The sequence below is a fragment of the Neovison vison genome, chromosome 2, assembly GCF_020171115.1.
Source record: "Neovison vison isolate M4711 chromosome 2, ASM_NN_V1, whole genome shotgun sequence".
Taxonomy (NCBI): Eukaryota; Metazoa; Chordata; class Mammalia; order Carnivora; family Mustelidae; genus Neogale; species Neogale vison.
In genome coordinates this window covers 33,956,647-33,974,057 of record NC_058092.1, presented here as the reverse complement: position 1 = coordinate 33,974,057, position 17,411 = coordinate 33,956,647, and the positions used below count along the sequence as shown (strand labels likewise).

Here is a 17,411-nt window from a genome sequence, read left to right as displayed (position 1 = left end):
CGACCCCCCCCCCCCCCCCCCGCCCCGGGCCGAGCTCCTCTCGCTTGGTTCTGTCGCCTCTCCCCGCATTTCTCTTTCTCCAGTCTCGAAAATGTCACTTTTCTGGGCCGTCCTCGGTCTTCACCCTACAATGCTTTTCTTACCAAAAAATGCTGGCACAGAGGGCCTGTGGCTCGGCTCGCGGCACCAGCGCGTCCCCCCTCGGATCGGGTTCCCCAGGCGCGCCCTCCGGAGCCGGGCCCAACCTGGGCCCGCAGCGCCCTCCCCCGGATCGGCGATTCCCCGCCCGGCCAGGTCAGGGCCGCGCCGCCGCGCCCCGCCTGCTTCCGCCTTCCGGCGGGTCCTGGACTCTGCCCTGCGCGCGTGTGCCGGGCCAGTCATGGCTCCGCTCCGTTTCTCGGCCAACGTGTCGTGGCTGTTCCCCGAGCTCGCCGGGCTCCCCGCGAGGCTCCGGGCGGCCGGCGGCTCGGGCTTCAAGGCAGCCGAGGTGGCCTGGCCGTACGCGGAGCCGCCCGAGGCACTGGCGCACGCGGCGCGGGAAGCGGGGCTGCGGCTGGTGCTGATCAACACGCCCCCTGGTGCGCCGCGGGGTCGTGGCGGGGGGCTCCGGGAGGCCCGGGAACGCGAGCCGGGTCTGAGGCCTGTTCTCTCCGCAGGAGACCGAGAGAAGGGGGAAATGGGGCTGGGGGCCGTGCCCGGGAGACAGGCGGCCTTCCGAGAGGGGCTGGAACAGGCAGTGCTGTACGCCAAGGCTCTGGGCTGTCCCAGGTATCCTACCCTCTCCTCCACCTCCTCCCCACCTTGCCCGGTCTGCTCCAAGCCCCTGCCCCACGCCTGGGGTCTGGGAGAACGGAACGCCGGGTTGGAGAGGTTCAGAAGTCCGCGCACTGGCCCTTCACTCTGCCAGTCCCGGTCCTTTGTCAATTGCCTTTTGTATTTTATTTGTCCTGTGTCATTGTGTTCGCCACACTTTCATGCAGGGATCCCGTGCCAGGACCTCTGACCAGGGAGATAGAAAGTAAACACAGGGAGTGATCCATTGAGGGTCAGTTTATGGCAACTGTCTGGGATTAGAGGAAGCTTCTTACAGGTAGTGATGTTGAACTGGGGCTCAAAGAAATGAACACGCGTTTGCCTGATGTAGGGAGCACGGGAGGCAAGGGTGCACTGATCAGAGGCAAGAGAAGGCTTGGGGCACTCAGCAGAGTTCCTGCGGCTGGAGATGGGGCCCTTTGGAGTTGGGTGTGGCCAAGAGATCAGGTGATGGCAGGAGGAGGTGTTAGAGGCAGAGTGGGGCGGATCAAATGAAGGGCAACGGGGGTCGTGAGTGTTGGGGGCAGAGCGCAGATGGGAAGGATCTAAGGAACAGCTGCAAAAAGTGGAGACGAGCAGCACAGGATACTTAAGGGAAGGGTCAAAATACCTGCTAGAAAGTGAGGCTGACCCGTATGCTTATAGCCCCGAAGAGAGGGGCCACTGGAGCGCTAAATGAGAGGTCTCTCACGCGGGAGGATGGTACCTGGGAAACGGCTTGGCCTCAGGCTGCCACAGGAGGGCAGGTGACAGCCCAGCCAGCGGGGGTTAGGGAGGACAGCTGGAGGGGCACTCAAGGAACCACAGGAATGAGGCCCTGCTGCTGTCAGGATGGCCTCCCCAACCTCCTCCAGTGCCACCTCCCCCCAGGATTCACCTGATGGCTGGCCGAGTGCCCCAGGGGGCTGACCGAGCAGCAGTCAGGAGTGAAATGGAGACCGTTTTTCTGGAGAACCTGAGGCACGCAGCTGGAGTTTTGGCTCAGGTGAGACCAAGGACAGACAGAGCCTCGAGAGCAAACGAGGCAGGAGGCGGGGCACTGGCCCAGCTTCACCAGTCACGGGCAGAGGGGGCAGGAAACTGGAGCAGAGCTCTGTTCACGGGTCTGCCGTGGTGCTAGGAGAGCCTCGTGGGACTGCTGGAGCCCATCAACACCCGCATCACTGACCCCCAGTACTTCCTGGACACCCCCCAGCAGGGTAGGACGAAGCCCTGTGCCTCCCCCAGGCCTCTCTGAATCTTGTGCTCTCCTTGGGTTTCACGGCCCCCTCCCCGGTTTCTCTCCCAGCGGCAGCCATCTTACAGAAGGTCGGAAGACCCAACCTCCAGTTACAGATGGTAAGTGGAAGGAAGGAAATGCTTCTCAGAAGGCCCAGTGTTCCCCACATCTGCGGAGAATGGGGTGAGAGCAGGGGGGCTTGCAGGGTCTCTGACTAGTGTTCTCTACCCAGGACCTATTCCACTGGCAGATCATGGACGGAAACCTGACAGGGAATATACGGGAGTTCCTGCCCCTTGTTGGTGAGAGGGGTCTTTTTGCTCCTCCTTGTCTGCTGTGCTCTCACCCCTTCAACCCCCCCCCCGCTGCCCGCTTCTGCCCCTCAGGCCTCAGGTGGAGCCTGAGCCCCCCACCTGCCGCCATCTGTGTCTAGGGCATGTGCAGGTGGCACAAGTCCCAGGCCGGGGGGAGCCTGACAGCCCCGGCGAGCTGAACTTCCCCTATCTGTTCCAACTGCTGGAGGATGAAGGCTACGAGGGCTTTGTGGGCTGCGAGTACCGGCCTCAAGGTGAGGGGGCGCCGGGGCTCCGGGCCTGGGGGAAGGGAGCTCTGGACTGACAGGTATTGGACATGGCTGCTCTTCTCCTCACGGGCCGAGATGCCACCGCCTCCCTCTCTCCTCAGGAGATACAGCCGAGGGCTTGAATTGGCTTCGTGCATACTGGGACAGGCGGGGCCACCCTCAGGCTGGCCAGTGAGGGCCTGCCCTGCACCCCCCCCCCCCGTGCCTCTGGGGGACAGGGCCCAGAGCGGCCTGCATCTCCTGCATTAAAGACCACCTGCCGAACATTGTCCCATGTGTGTGTTATTGGACACTGGGAGGACACACAGTGTCTAACCCCTCGCTCTCCTGGGGCTGCTTCCCGCCTGGTGAGAAGGGAAGAGAAGGGACGGCCGGCTCATGCTCAAGTGCTCCAGTCTCCTTCGCACACGGGGGTTTCTGAGTCTACCTCTTCATTTACACACCACAGACCACAAGTCCGAGAGCTAAGGGACTTGCCTGTGGTCACAGGGGCTTCAGAAGCAGAGCAGGCATTGGAACCAAGGTGACGTATCTCAGTGGCAACGTCCGGCAATGATGTTCAAGTGGGAAATGAAGACCAGAGGGCTCAAAGCAGGGCGGGGTGGCTGCTGGCCATGGGGGCCTTGGAGGCGGTGTTCAGGCAGAGGAGCTCTTGGGTGAGCGCTTGCCAACTGCTGTGAATTCCTGGGACTCCACCAGGTGAGCAGGAAGGTGGAGTCCCTTCCTGGAAGGGCCCAGGGGACTGAGAGGAGATGGGCACCTCAGGGAGTTGGGCTACCCCTCCGAAGCCTGGCCAGTCAACAGTGGCAAGTGCTCACAAGGGCAGCTCCCACCGTGAGGCTGGGGCTGCAGACCCGAGATCTAGTCACAAAGCTTCTGGTGTCCCCTTTAGTCTGGGCCCAGAAGGGCTGGTCAGTCCTGCTTCAAGTGGGCAAGCTTCCAGACCCCTGTGGTTCAAGGAATGGTGCCATTCAGTAGTCTGGTCCTCAGAGGAGGCGGGTCCACAGGGTGAAGCAAGCTGTGTTGATGACGGACTCGAGGTGGTGGTAGGTGGACACCAGCTGGGCAGGGGGGCTCTCGCTGTCCTGGGGCTGTACTGGGAAGGGCTCTCGGAAAACCACTGTCAGAGACTGTGGGGAACACGGCAGGGATGCGGTGGTGAGGAGGGAGGGTAGGCACAGAGGGCAGGGTTCCCCAACTTCCCTAGGCTCTAGGGGAAGCCTCCCGCTAGGCTGACACAAAGCCCCTCACCCATTCTTACCGTCTTTCCCAAGTGGGAATCCAGAAACACCAGTACGAAACAGTCTGTAAACTTCTGATTCAGTACAACCTGCAGTGAAAGACAAAGCGACAAGGGGAGTGCGATCTGTGTCACCTGAGGCAGCATCCACCTTCTTGAGGGGATTCTGGAAGTGGGGCCGGTCTGAGGAAGGCCTGCTCCCATCACCACACCTGAGACTACCTGCATTCCAGGCGCCCAGGACCTTGTCTCTAAACTGAACCTCCGTCCTCATCCTCGCTGGCTCCCGGTCAGCCCAACCAGCCTCCTCAGAATGAGGGGAGGCGCCTGACTGGAAGGCTTCAGAGCTCGTCTGTCTAGAGGCCCTGTACAAAGCTGGCATGTTGAGAGTTCTCTACCCTTGGCACAACTCCCCCTTGCCTCCTGTCCTTGGTCTTGCATCACTTTGACCTCCCCTCAGACTAACCCCCTATATCTGGCTGTCCCTTTGCTCAGCTCAGTGATCTCTTCCAGGTGATTCTTTCTACTCCCAGGCTTCAGTGACCACCTGTTCACGTAGCTGTTGCTCAGGTCTTTCTCTCCTGGGCTCCGGTCCCCAGCGTCCATAAACCTTCTAGAATGTGGTCCTGGGAGGGCCTCATGGACCTCCGACTCAACTCATCACCCTTCCCCTAAATCCACTCCTGCTTCAGTGCTCCCCCCATCCACAGGAGAGCCCCCATCTGCTCACCTCCCCCCCACCCCAACAACCATAGCCTTACCAACTCACCTCAGTGTCCCGGGAATGCCCCTTCAGGCCCTGAAACTTGCCTTCCTCACAAGCATTGTTGCAGGACCCCTCCCTATGGACCAGCGCCTACTTTTTTGGAAGTCTTCTTCCAAATCTCCCCACAACCACTGCTCTCATCAGGCTCACGTCTTTAGTCTTTTAATCCCCCATGCTGTCTGGCCAACACCTGAGCCTTTTTCCCTCTACCTGGCCCAGGTAGTGCTTTTAGCCTCTCGTGTGCCCCTGGGGATTAGGCTAGACTTGCTCAGTTAGCAGGTTAGGGCTGGGGCCTGAGAGCCTGCATTCTGGCAAGCTTCCAGGTGTTGCCATCGCCGCCAGTGTGACGACCATGCTTTGGGTGACGAGGCTTTAAAGCCCCAGAGGTCCTTCTTGGGAGTCCTAAGGCTGATGAGGTTCCAGACCTTGGCCCTCAGGATCTCTAGCCAGACGTGTGTTTTTGTGAGGTTTTAAGGTCAGAGCTCCAGACTGCTCTCATGAAATCTATGTCAAGGCTCGGTGCTCAGGGCTTGAAGGATTTCACGTGGATCCTGTTCCATCTAGGCCTTCCCGCCAAAGCAGACACAGCTGGGTTGGGGCTCCTTCAGGGACATGTCCTCTCTCTGATGAGGCCTTCGGCTACGTCTCTCCCTTCGAGAAGTCTCAGGGAGACTTACCAGGTATTGAGTTCCCAAGTCTGGGCTCTGGAAATGACGACAGCTCTGAGGAAAACGGCTTAAGAGAACTTTGATCAGGCTCTGGTACCAGGAGACCGTCATAGACAGGAAGCATTCCTAGGGGAAGGTCCAAGGGGCTACATCTGCTGTCCGAGAGCCACCTGAGAGCTCTGCACCCTCCACCCTGGCTGCTGCCAGAACCCCTAGTATCCAAACCGGCCCCTTCTAGAACACATGGCCGCTTACCAGCTGGGGATCAATGTCCCCAATGGATTTGGCATGGACTGCTTCCAGGAGCTCCTCCAGCTCCGCCAGAGCCAGGCGCCCCCCAAGCCGTAGCCGGTCAGGCCCCGGAGGCTCCAGCAAGAAGAGGCGCTTCCAGAGCGTATCCCGACGGCAGTGGCCTCCAGCCAGCCGGACCAGCTGAGCCAGCCGTGCCCGCGCCACCCCCACCTCTGCAGCCAGCGGGGGGAACAGGGGAGTCGGTCCAGGGGCCAGACCAAGCCCTGAGGCCTCCCCAGGGCTACCAGCTGAGCTCCCAGGAGCTTCTGGCTCAGGGGGCAGTCGGGGTGGCTTCCGGAACCGGCGCATGTCTGCGGTGAGTCTGGGGAAGAGCTCTCGTTGGCTGGTGAGCACCACGAAGAACTGCAGCCTGGGGTGAGAACGGGGTAGGAATGTGGTGATCAGAGTGGGACACAGAGAAAGCAAGGGCACTGGGAAGGCTGGGCCATGAGCACATTTGAGGTAGGGGATCTGCTGACCGCAGAACGTGCCGCTCGGCTTCTCCTTGCTCTTCAAAGGGTGCAGCACAGTGACACACCAGCAGAGACACATCGAAGTCGTCCTGGTGACGAAGCCCCTCGGAGTCCAGGTAGGAGCCAGAGCTGTATGGTGGGGGTGGGGAAGATGCCAGCCTTGAGGTTCTAATGAAGCCACGCCCATCCATCTGGCTCGAGAAAACTTGTCTCCCTACTGCCCCGGGGTGGGGGGGGGGCTGACCTCAGCTCAGCCAGAGCACATGCTGGTGCCCCCCACACATCCAAGTTCACCTGTTCCATGCCGATACCAGGGCATATTCATTATGCTCTGGGCCTCCTGGCCGGGCCATCCGCAAGGGCTTCATGTGGTAGGAGCTGGCGTGGTCAGCTACGTAGTTGTACAGCTGGTGGGCAGCAATGAGTGGTGTGGACAGCTCCAGTGTCCCTGAGGGGTGAGTTATAGGAGACGCTGAGCTTGAGACAGACATACTGAACAGATGGGACGGGAAGACAGACATCCCTAAGGCTCTTATTGACAGGCGGACTGGCTGTTATTCTGGGGGGCTCCTAAGGTCCTGGGAACATAGAGGGGGGCCCAATGTGGCTCAGAATCTAAACTTTGATGGGAAATACCATGAAGAAGTTCAGAGAAAGACAGAAACCAGAGACACAGGGATATGGTCCAAGTGACATGAGGTGATTAACAACATGGGATAGGATGGGACAGGAGAGGCGGAGGTCTGGCCCCAGGAAGTGGTCCCATTGGTCCAGGTCTGGAGACCCCATGGGGCCTAGTTCTGGTTCACCGGCTTGTCCTCTGGCACCAACCTTGGTAAATGTGATTGCGGCCAAAGTGGGGCCCGTCTGGGTGGTGAGCCAGGAAGTGCCGCAGGAAGGTGGTCAGGTGGTAGCCATGCCGAAGCACCAGGTGGGCACCCAGCACGTGCTGGTGCACGAGGCGCAGGTGGAAATCATAGCTGAATGAGTGCACGTGCATCAGGTCTCGAACCTTGTCGCACTCCTCTGTGAACAGCATGGACAGCTGGGAAGGGGGGCGGGGCACGGGTCAAGACCTGGCAGGCCGCTTGGCACATTCCCATTTCTCTCCCTCTTCCCTGGGAAGCCCCTTCCGCGGGAAGCCCCCCTTTTTGCACTCCCTTTTTCATACCGGAAAACTATGATCGTTTTGATGGATGGGCCTTTTGACTCTACCCGAGTCCGCTAAAGTCTGGCCCAGATCATGGATGCAAAACATACGTGCTTAGTGCCCGCCAGATACTTTTTGAGGTGCTAGGGAGGGGGCGGACCTGGCCCTCAAGGAGTGTCTGTTCTAGCGGCGGGCAGACAGGGTGGCGAATGTTAGGCCGCAGACAGGAGGATGTAGGACGTTAGAAGACAGCGTTATGCAGAATCTAGCCAAGTGCCAGTTTCGTGCAGGTGGCCAGGGGAGGCCAGGCGTGGAATGCACTGTTGGGAGTCTCTCCTGGTTCCTCCCTTGTCTCCAGCTTGACCTTCCCATTCAACTACCTGCTCTTCCCAGGACACTGCATGTTCTCTTCACACTATTGTACCTGCTTGTTCTGTCTGCCTGGAACACTGTACCCCCTGCTTCCCAAATCTGGCTAGCTCCTACTTGTTCGTAAAGCGTCCTCTGGGACACCCTGCCAAGACTAGGCCAGAGTGGACCTCCTTTAACTGATCTGTGAATGAATGAATGAACCATGGATGGAGGAAGAAAGGAAGGTGGAGACACGGAGCTGGTGCTTCTCCTGATGGAAGCCACCATCACTGAGAGTGTGTCAGCTGCTGGACCCGTGGTGCCGGGCTGGCAGGATCTACGGACCCAGGCCCACGGAAGCAATGGGTGCAGGAGTTATAAGGAAAGGAAAGAACTGGCTGTCTAAGAAACTATGGCCTAGCGGTCAGAGTAGCTGTGTGGTCTTGGCTGAGTCACAACATCTCGTGTGAGACATATAAGCTCCCTTATCCTCATACGAAGTAGAGGTCTTCGTAAAGTTAGAGAACGTGTGGTAAACTGAACGGCCCATGGATTATGATGATCGTGAGCACTAGGGTGGAAAGAGCTCGGGATGACTGTGAAGGAGGGAAGAGGAAGAGAAGAAGGCCGGGGGGACGTAATTCAGGCTCAGGGGCATTGATGACGTCACTGTCGGCGATGGTGCATGATGGTATGTTAGCTGAGGGCTCCCGGCCACAGAACTGGATTTCAGCCTCAATCCTGCCACCAACTAGACGTTGCAGGGGGGCACGCATTTAACCTCCATGCATGCAGGTCCCCTTAGGTGTACAGGCAGAGGAAAGCTCTCCTCTCTGCTGAGCCTGCATACTGTGCACTTGGCAACAACAGCAACAGTGTAGCAATTTCGGTACATACACAGGGCCCGGGATTACACAAGTAGGGTCAGAGAGAGGCTAGCTGGATGGAGATCAGGGGTAGGAAGCCACAAGGACTTCAAGGAGCTCTAGAGAGTCATGGGGCTGGGTCATTTCCGCCAGCACAGCAGCAAAGTGAGAAAGTGTACCTGCCCGTCCAGAGCTCCTTTGGAGCACTCTGGCCCAGGCAGGTTTCTGAACATAAGGTCACCATGCTTTTCTGGGTCACCTTATCCCTTGAGGGCTTTCTAGGTGTCCACACTCAAGTCAAAGGCAACCATCCAAGGGCTAGATGCGAGCTATCCAGGTATGAGGAGTCAGGCAGACTAGGCCCAGTCAGATCCTTATCTCGGGAACAAAATGAGAGACACAAAAAAGGCACAAGCTCTCACCCGACATGCCTGGTGACTGAAGGAGCCGAACTAACTCAAGTCTAGAGGGCTTCAGGTCCCTGACATCACTCAATCCTGACTCATTCTTAGCAGTTCTGGGAGCTGGCCCTGCCCTGAGGCAGACAGACAGGAACATAAATAACCACCAAATGCCAGGGGTACGCTGTGTGGCTGGGAACTCTGGTCCTCATTCTAAGTGTTAGTGGCGATCCTGACAAAGCCTGGCTATCTCCAGCTCTAGATCAGGCCAGGACTGCCCCGCAGCACTGATGTCCCCATGTGTCAGATTACCCACTATGTTCAAAGGTCCTCACTGGTCATCTATGGTTATGAACTGACCATGGTACTGGGCTCCTGTCAGTCCCACAGTGACTACAGGACCAGAGCAGCCACTGTGCTGGACTGCCTTCTGCCTCCAGCGCTGCGGAGGAATATGGTCTGGCCATATTGACAGAGCGAGGCTGAGGGGTGGATGACCCAGTCATGATGTCGGAATGGCCATAACTTGGCCACTCCACAGCACTAGATCCCCACTGGCCCAGACTAAACCATCCTAACTAACTAACTAACCCAGACTAACTAACTAACCTAGACTAACTAACTAATGCAGACTAACTAACTAATCCTAACTAACCCAGACTAACCCATCCAGACTCACCCCACTGGCCACAGCGCACTGGGGATGCACTATGCCTGAGACCTTGTATTTCTCCGGCCCCACCACATACCTGAGAGTTGACAGCTTGCCCCATGGGGATCCGGGAACATTCTAGGGCAAACTGTTTGACACAGAAGTAACAGCCCTGGAGAGAAGGTGAAGATGAGATCAGAAGGATAAGAGATAGGTGGGACCAGCTCTCCCCACTCACTGTTCCTCCTGCTCACCTGAAAAGCCAGCTCCATGAGGATGATGCCCCCGGGCAGTGCACGCTGCAGGTGGTAGGTGGTGACTGGAGAGCCGGTGCTCTAAAGAAAGGAGAAACACTAGGGTTCAGGGGCAAGGGTTGGGCATTCACCAGCCTCGAACCAGCAGGGGAGTCCTTTGGGTACCAATGTACCCCTGGCATTTGATGGTTATTTATGTTCCTGTCTGTCTGCCTCAGGACAGGGCCAGCTCCCAGGACTGCTGAGAATGAGTCAAGATTGAGTGAGGTCAGGGACCTGAAGCCCTCTAGACTTTAGTTCAGCTCCTTCAGTCACCACACATGTCACGTGAGAGCCTGTGCCTTCTTTGTGCCTCTCATTTTGTTCCCGAGATAAGGATGTGGGTCAGTGATTCGGCTAAGTGACACCTGGGGCCGGGGCACCACTGATTATACTGCCGGGGAAGGTACAAGACGATGCACTACCTTGGGGCTCCCATCAGTCTTGGTTTTAGGGCAGGAGAAGGAGCCTCGACCTTCCGTTCCAAGGATGGCCATGGCCCGTAGCCGGCTGGTGCTGCAGAAAAGAGGGGGAAAGAGGATGAGGCAGGCCAGTGGGGGAAGTGGTCTGGCCAGCAGCCCCACAATCACTTTCACGGGCAAGCGACCTGCAGGAGCTGAAACGGGACTGGAGAGGGAAAGGACCTGCTTAGGGTACCGTGTTGGGGAAGCGGCTGGGACTGGAGTCCAGGTGTACACCGTGGGGCAGCAGGGCTCCATGGCAGCTGCTGCTCTAAGGGGAAGCCAGAGGAGTGCTCCATGGTGGGGTGGAGAGCAGGCCCCTTTCCACTGGTGAGAGAGGGGACAGGTTAGGGCACAAGAAGCTGCTGGGACTGTTTTAGGGTCCCATAGGCCTACTCAACTCAATGGTAAGGGGAGAAGAGAAGCAGGAAAGGTACTGTGAACCAGGAAAACAGCAAGGGCCAGTAGGATGCACTCATTACATCAGGAGTTATAAACCACCAGAGCGCTTGCTGGCAATTGGGTTGGACGGTGAGGTGGGGTGTGTGAAAGCCTCTGGAGAAAAGAAATGTCTCATTTGATGCTCCAGGAAATTGGAACAAGACTTTGACAGTGATTGGCAAGATTGGTGAGAGAGGAAGGCCTGACTGTAAATTTGGCTCTGGAAACGTATTTTTCATCCCAGTGTCTTTTTAAAAAAATTTATTTTTTGAGGGTGCCTGGGTGGCTCAGTGGGTTAAGCCTCTGCCTTCGGCTCAGGTCATGATCTCGGGGTCCTGGGATCGAGTCCCGCATCGGGCTCTCTGCTCAACAGGGAGCCTGCTTCCTCCTCTCTCTCTCTCTCTCTGCCTGCCTCTCTGCCTACTTGTGATCTCTCTCTGTCAAATAAACAAATAAAATCTTAAAAAAAAAAATTCATTTTTTTTAAAGTAGGCTCCATACCGAGTGTGGGGCTTGAACTCATGAATGATCTGATGATCAAAACCTGAGCTGAGATCAAGAGCTGGACACCCAAGTGACTGAGCCACCTAGGTGCCCCTACTGTCTTTTGTTTTAAAAAGGAACCCAGACTTTTGGGAAGAGCTTCAAACTGAATGGAAAGTATGGAAACTGAAGTCTCTCAGAGACGCTCCTTTAGGGGGACCCACTGGGAAGCAGGTAGAGTTCCTTCTCAGGCCCTGATGCCCAGAAATGAGAGGGGTGGGGTCCCAAAGGAGCAGGCCTGTCCTCTCCTCCTAATGCCCGGGAGAGGGTGGGAGGTCTGGGAGCAGGAGAGCTAGTTTCAGAAACGCTCAGGAGTTGGAATTGGCTCTCTGGGCCAGGTGGTGTCCCAACTAAGGAAGTACAACTCGTACTCAAAAGTGTGTGCAACACAAAGAGGGAGGTTCCCATAGCCACTGGGAAGGGGCTGGAGCACAGACTCTGGAGGCTCAGATGTTGAGCAAAGCATAAAGCAGGGGCCACAGAAACAGGAATCTGAGATTTGACACAGCACAGGAAGAGTGGCCGTGGCTGCATCACTGTGCTCCGGGGAGCTGCAAGGTGGCAAGAGATGAGCTGCCTGCTTCCCAACACTGAGACCTGTCACGACTGTCCCAGAACGGGCTGGAGGACAATGACGCAGGTGGGCCTGGCACAGGGGTCCCTGACTCAGCAAGGACAGGGCTTCCTGGGCCATGAACCACATGAGATACCCGGAGAGGCCCCTGTGGTGACCAGGCCAGGAATCCTTAAGGCCCAGATGCAGGGCATGGAGGTACACAGCCCATCAGTGTGTAAGCCATACGTGTGCATAGCCATGTGCACACCTGGGTGGCTGGGAGGTTTACAGGCCATGCCTGGGGCCCGTGGGAAGGCAACCCTGACCCTTGTGGGTATGCTTGGCCCGGGGGGAGGGACGTGCAACAAGGCCCACAGGGCTTAGAGGGAGCCGGGGCGAAGACAGCAAGGGTGTGTGGGGCCATGTCCACAGCAGCAGAGGGGGGGAGGGTGAGGGTGGGGAGGGTGCTCACCTGCGGGCTGGGGAAGGGGGCCGTAGCGGGACCAGCACGAAGCCCATGCTCTGTAGATACTGCACGTACTGCTGCAGGAAGGCCAGGCTCAGCTCCTTCAGCCACGGCTCCTCCCGGGCCCCTGGCGGGGGCGCATCTGAGGACTCGCAGCTGGTGGGGGCCTCCCGGCTCCCAGCCCCAGACTCGGGGCGATGGCGCCGCTGGGGGAGTGGAGATTAAGGTAGGCTCTAGCTGCGGTCAACCGCACCATGGGGGTGGAAGGAGGTCCCGTGGGAGAGACCCAGGAGTCTGGAGCCTCACCTGGCCCTCGGGGGGCCCAGAGGTATCGGGGGGCCCATGCAGCCAGGCAGCTGGGTCGAAGAGCAGGGCCGTTGCACAGTAATGTACCAGGCGGGACGACTGCTTCAGGGTCTCTAGCTCTGCAGCCTGGGGAGACGAGGTGGTGAGCACTGGAATGGTGGCCAGGGACAGGGTCCCAGGATGCTCAGGGAGGACACAGGCTCAAGCCACTCACACTGATGGGCATGCTGGCTGGGGCAGAACGCTGCTGCCATGTCACAAACAGGTTCTCCATCTTCATCTGGCGCTCCAGCTCTGGTGGGTGCAGGCATTAGTAATGGCCCCCAGGAGCTGTCACTCCTCTCCTCCCACATTCCACAGACTGCCTCCGCCCGGCCCAGGGCCCTCACCTTTGCGCTCCGCCATCTTGATCTCTAAGAACTGTTGTCCATGGTAGGTGACGGGATCAGGGGGTCTGGGCACAGGGCCGAGAGAGGAGCTGGGGCGGGCAGCTGTGATATCCCTCAGGGCCTCATCAAAGGGGAATGTGTCGAGGGGAAGGGAGCCCCCACCCCGAGAGGAGGCACTCAGCCGGCCCTGTTCGCGGCTCAGTGGGGGGCTTGCACTCCGGATGAGGGTCTCTGCTTCCATGGTTGGCAGGAGGAACGGGTTTGGCTCCTGAGAGAGATCGAGTGTCACGATGGGTTCATGGCCTTTGCCTTCAGACCCTCTCTCCCACCCAATGGCCTCCTCTCTCAGATGTTCCCTCCCTACTATCTCTGCCCTCAGTCTGTCCCTCTCCCCTGCTTCCTGGCTGGCACTTCTTCAACTAATCCCTTAGGAATCAGAACTAGAGGAAGGAGCCCAAGGAACAGGCACCTTTTCGTCCCGCACTGGGAAGTCCAACTGGCCACAATGATGGAAAAGCCCCAGCTTCTGGCTGAGGAGGCAGAAGATGAGGTGGGCACGTGAGTTCTGCCACTGCACGAGGCGAACCAGTGCCCGGCCCAAGGCCGCTCCCAGGTCTGGAGCCCAGTTGTAGGTCAGCAGCTGTAGCTGGAAGTCAGAGGTCAGGGTCAGTGACATCAACTCCTTCTCCCACCCAGCCCCTGGCCCCCCATCTACCTTCTTGTCCACGACCTCCAGCAGCAAGAACCTCTGCCGGGGAGCGCTTCGCCCACAGCTCCCGTCGCCTCCTGGCTCAAAGCGCTGCACAGCTTTGGCAGCTATGGGAGGAATGCTCAGTTGAAGTCCAGATGTAGATCCCCGTGAGCCCACCCTGCTCCCCAGAACTCTGAACTCACTCCCTCTGGGCCATGCCCTCACCCTGCTGGGTTGGTCTCCTCCACTGCAAGAAGTTCCTTCCCAGAAGTAGCAGGTGCCGTTCCGTCGCTGGACGCGGCGTTGGGCACAGCTGTCCATGGGAGCAAGGACTGAAGATCTCTGGCTCTGAACCCCTGGAGGGAGGAAGGGAGGGACAGAAAGCAGACCATCCATACACAGCCCCATTCCCTGGCTATCACCTCCCAGGCCTAGCCGAGCTTAGCCTCCAGCAAACCCAAACTCACAAATGCTGCTCAAAGATACGGACGCTGGTATCTCCGGCCATGGAGGTGACCAGAGTCGTGAACTCAGAGAGGACAGATGGAAGAAGGAATCGGGACACCATGTGGGTGGAGCTCCTGGACACTGAGGCACAACCTGGAACCGGGGGAGAGAGGTCACGGTGGAGCTGTAGGTTGGGGACTAGGCCATGGGGTTGAGCACAGGTGAGAAGGGGCTGGGGGTCTCACCGATCTGAACCATAAACTCCATCCAGCGCTGAGTCACACGAGCAAACACAGGCTGCAGGGTCCCTACCTCACCCTCTTCTAGCTGTGTGGTCCTGCGTCTGAGGACACATCGGGAATGAGCCTCACCTCCACATGTGACATGTGTGTGCTTACACAAACCCAACACCTACCTGTGAGTTCACCCCCCACACAATGATGCAACACCATAACACACACACACCTTTGTCTCTGGGCTCCAGAATCTGAGCCTGGTGCCCGCTCAGTGCCACCTGGAGTCCGAACACTTTCGGTTTTGTGACGCCTCCGGCCCCGGGTGTCTTCTGGCCGATCCAGGACAATGTCATCGGTTGTTTTGGGGGAACCCAAGTCCCCACATTCTGTTTTACTCTGGGGGCAAGGCAGTGAATGAGGAAGTGCTGCTGGGAAGAGGTGTGGAGGATGGGGGCATCATGAACCAGTAATGAGAGCCTGCGGGGTTTGGAGGCCCGGGGCAGGCCCAGCCTCAGGGAGCACTCCGCTTTCCCGAGCCCTGGCACCCTCACTGGTGCAAGCCTGACTTCTCCTGTGGGCACTCCATGAGAAAAGGGAAGTGAAGGCACTTTCTCAGCTGAGGGTCTCTATGTCAGAGAGACCCTGCCCTGCTGCATACCCTAAAGGGACAGAGTTGCTTTATGTGACAGGCTGTCTGGGGCAAGGTCTATGGGGGGAGTAGGGGAGCCAGGAGACAGGCAAGAAGGCGGAAGCCAACTGCATCACCTCTTCCCTTCCTCTCATTACCAGCATATCCCAGAAGCTACGCCGGCCAGCTTTGCTGGGTGGTGTCACGGGCTCGCCAGGGCCAGGGCCAGGGCCAGGGCCAGGGGGAAAGGTGCTAGCTCGGCCTGCAGGGCTCTTGGTTTCCAACGACCCACTCCGGAGATTTCCTGTGACATCAGATATTACAGACTCCTGTCACTGTGTCTATTTCAGACAGCCCAGCCCCGCAATAGGTAGGACAGTGACTTGCCCCTTATTCCACCTGTCAGGCAATGGTGGCGTACGCATCTGAGAGCTACGTGTTTGTGTGAAGGGAGTTCCTGGTGCAGTATCCCTCTCGAAATGGGGGACCAACTGGGTGTGGACCCTTCTGCTGGCATGTCACCTTGCTGACACAGAGAAGATACAGGACAACTGTGTATTGAATGTGTACTTTGGAGGGAGCCTCTGCGATGCCTTCCCGGAGCCCCACCTTTGCAAGCTCACCAGAGACCTGGTCTTGCCTGGGCCTGGCACATTCTGTGGAGCCTGCGTACCTGGAGACACGTCCTCAGTACACAGGGAGGCTGGCAGTAGCCGCAACTCCATGACGGCGTCAGCCAGGGCCTGGCGGGCCGCTCCCCGAAGCTTCTCCTCCAGCTGCACGATGCTGATATTCCCCTTCTCCCACACATCCAGTCGAAGCCGTGGGGCCCCATTCTGAGCTGAGGGAAAGAATGGGGATGACATGAGGGGGCCTCTGGTTCCCAGAGCATTAACTCAGCACCCCCTCTGCTGACCCACCTGAAGAACCATCCGGCACAGTCGGGCAGCGAGTGACCTTGGTCAGTTGCTCAAATTCCTCCTCTTGCAGTGGGTCTAGGGGCCCCGGAGAGGAGGGGGGCCAAGAGGCCAGTGAGATGGGGCTTCCTGCTTCATCCACGAAGGCTAGAGTGATGCAGGCGACCCCTGGGTAGAAATCCAGAGAAAGGCTCGGGTCCGAGACCTCCAGATTGCCCTGAGTGGCCAGGCTGGGCGAGCCCCCCCCCCAGCCTCGAGGCAGGAAGACCCTCTCGCACGCTCAGCAGGGGCATGGGGCCGCGCCCTGAAGCGTACCTTTGCCGCCGGTGCCCTGTCCACCAGGCTTGTTATACAAGTAGATGTCCAAGTCGGGGAGGCCGCCCTGTGGTGGCAGTGGATGCTGAGGAAGGAAGTACCACAGAGAACTAAGCCCAAGCGGGCGGACAGACAGAAAGCATCAGGGGATGGTGTCCACAGTGGGGAATGGCGGACGGACACGGCTGGGAGCGCAGGAAGACAAGGGCAGAAAATAAAGGTGAAGGGGGTGGGGGAGGCAGCGGTATATACATGTCCACAGGCCAATGTCACCTGCAGTGCCTGCAGGGAACAGTTCCACAGTCCGGGGGAGTATGGAGAGGGACCCACCCTCACCTGGAAGTGGTTGCGGCTGTTGCTGTCCGTGTACTTGGGTGAGTGCAGGAAGATGAGCAGGTTCTGCCGCAGGTACCAGGCCAGGGCAGGAAGCCAGGGCCTGCAGGAGGCAGGGAGGGCCAGGTGCAGCACCTCAGAGGGGAGGCTGCCAGGTGGCTGGATGAACTGCAGAGAGGGGAAGGGGCGTCAGAGCCGCGCAGAGAGAGCAGAGAGCAGATGGTCCCTACACCCAAGCCCTGGAGGGCCGTCGGAGGCTGGGAGGGAGCTGACCTCCACATCAGCGGGTGTCAGCTTGCAGTTCCGAACAAGCATGACTGTGATGACATCCAGTGTGGCCTCGTCCAGTCGCCGACGCAGCACCCGTACTAGCTCGTCGGTAATCTCAGGACCTTGACACAGCCATGGCAGGAAAGTGGAGACCCTGGTAGAGGATCCAGTGACTACCCCCAGCCTGGCCCTTGACCCCTAGACTCGAACATTCCCCCACACACTGGAGGCAGCCAGCACTAGGTTCTAGTTCTGCCCAAGTTCTAGTTCACTGTTTGACTATGGACAGGTTAAGTGTCAACTCTCAAAGCCTCAGTGTCCTCATCTCTAAGATGAAAGTAATAATAACATCTACCTCGTACGTAACAGCCTTAGCCCAAGACCCCGTACATGTTAAAGCAACCGTAAACATGAACAGCAACATCCAGTTGCCTGATGGATACATCACGCTCACCATCTCCCAAACCAAACCTATGACCTTCAACCCAAACTCATCCTTGATCTCCGGCCAGTGGAGCCACCAACCACCCAGTCACCCAGGCTAGACATCCTGTGTCAGCTTTCACGGCTCCCCTTCCCCAAGCTGCATTTCAATCAGCTAGAGGGCCTATCCTCTAAACATCTGTCTGTCTGTCCCACCCAGCTC

General features: G+C 58.3%; 2 protein-coding genes across 4 annotated transcripts in view; one reads left to right on the top strand and one right to left on the bottom strand.

Annotated features, from left to right (window-relative positions):
- Positions 1-349: 349 nt before the first annotated feature.
- On the top strand, positions 350-2,884 carry HYI (hydroxypyruvate isomerase (putative)). The gene is made up of 8 exons (XM_044238021.1): positions 350-578; positions 657-768; positions 1,684-1,798; positions 1,934-2,012; positions 2,102-2,151; positions 2,265-2,334; positions 2,466-2,600; positions 2,717-2,884. The coding sequence occupies exons 1-8, from the start codon at positions 380-382 to the stop codon at positions 2,788-2,790; spliced, it is 834 nt and encodes a 277-aa protein (XP_044093956.1). The 5' UTR covers positions 350-379; the 3' UTR covers positions 2,791-2,884.
- The window catches only part of SZT2 (SZT2 subunit of KICSTOR complex), a 62,582-nt gene continuing 48,050 nt past the window's right edge, over positions 2,880-17,411 (bottom strand). For all 3 annotated transcript variants that reach the window (XM_044238017.1, XM_044238015.1, XM_044238016.1), the window contains exons 47-72: positions 16,769-16,887; positions 16,499-16,663; positions 16,163-16,247; positions 15,851-16,015; positions 15,604-15,771; positions 15,089-15,234; positions 14,532-14,698; positions 14,312-14,409; positions 14,087-14,219; positions 13,845-13,975; positions 13,644-13,744; positions 13,398-13,574; positions 12,929-13,196; positions 12,754-12,833; positions 12,540-12,665; positions 12,240-12,439; positions 10,192-10,282; positions 9,728-9,808; positions 9,571-9,645; positions 6,885-7,098; positions 6,348-6,501; positions 6,060-6,182; positions 5,545-5,950; positions 5,299-5,415; positions 3,877-3,945; positions 2,880-3,745 (exon numbers count right to left, since the gene is read on the bottom strand). In XM_044238017.1, coding sequence (XP_044093952.1) covers positions 3,602-3,745; positions 3,877-3,945; positions 5,299-5,415; positions 5,545-5,950; positions 6,060-6,182; positions 6,348-6,501; positions 6,885-7,098; positions 9,571-9,645; positions 9,728-9,808; positions 10,192-10,282; positions 12,240-12,439; positions 12,540-12,665; positions 12,754-12,833; positions 12,929-13,196; positions 13,398-13,574; positions 13,644-13,744; positions 13,845-13,975; positions 14,087-14,219; positions 14,312-14,409; positions 14,532-14,698; positions 15,089-15,234; positions 15,604-15,771; positions 15,851-16,015; positions 16,163-16,247; positions 16,499-16,663; positions 16,769-16,887 — 3,803 coding nt within the window. In that variant the 3' untranslated portion in view covers positions 2,880-3,601. The remainder of the gene's footprint in view (positions 3,746-3,876; positions 3,946-5,298; positions 5,416-5,544; positions 5,951-6,059; positions 6,183-6,347; positions 6,502-6,884; positions 7,099-9,570; positions 9,646-9,727; positions 9,809-10,191; positions 10,283-12,239; positions 12,440-12,539; positions 12,666-12,753; positions 12,834-12,928; positions 13,197-13,397; positions 13,575-13,643; positions 13,745-13,844; positions 13,976-14,086; positions 14,220-14,311; positions 14,410-14,531; positions 14,699-15,088; positions 15,235-15,603; positions 15,772-15,850; positions 16,016-16,162; positions 16,248-16,498; positions 16,664-16,768; positions 16,888-17,411) is intronic.

Bases quoted from the DNA above. Each gene is read 5' to 3' on its own strand.
- HYI (XM_044238021.1), top strand. From the start codon at position 380: ATGGCTCCGCTCCGTTTCTCGGCCAACGTGTCGTGGCTGTTCCCCGAG. The intron at 769-1,683 runs GTATCCTACCCT...ACCTCCCCCCAG, and splicing joins AAGGCTCTGGGCTGTCCCAG to GATTCACCTGATGGCTGGCC. The intron at 2,601-2,716 runs GTGAGGGGGCGC...CTCTCTCCTCAG, and splicing joins CTGCGAGTACCGGCCTCAAG to GAGATACAGCCGAGGGCTTG.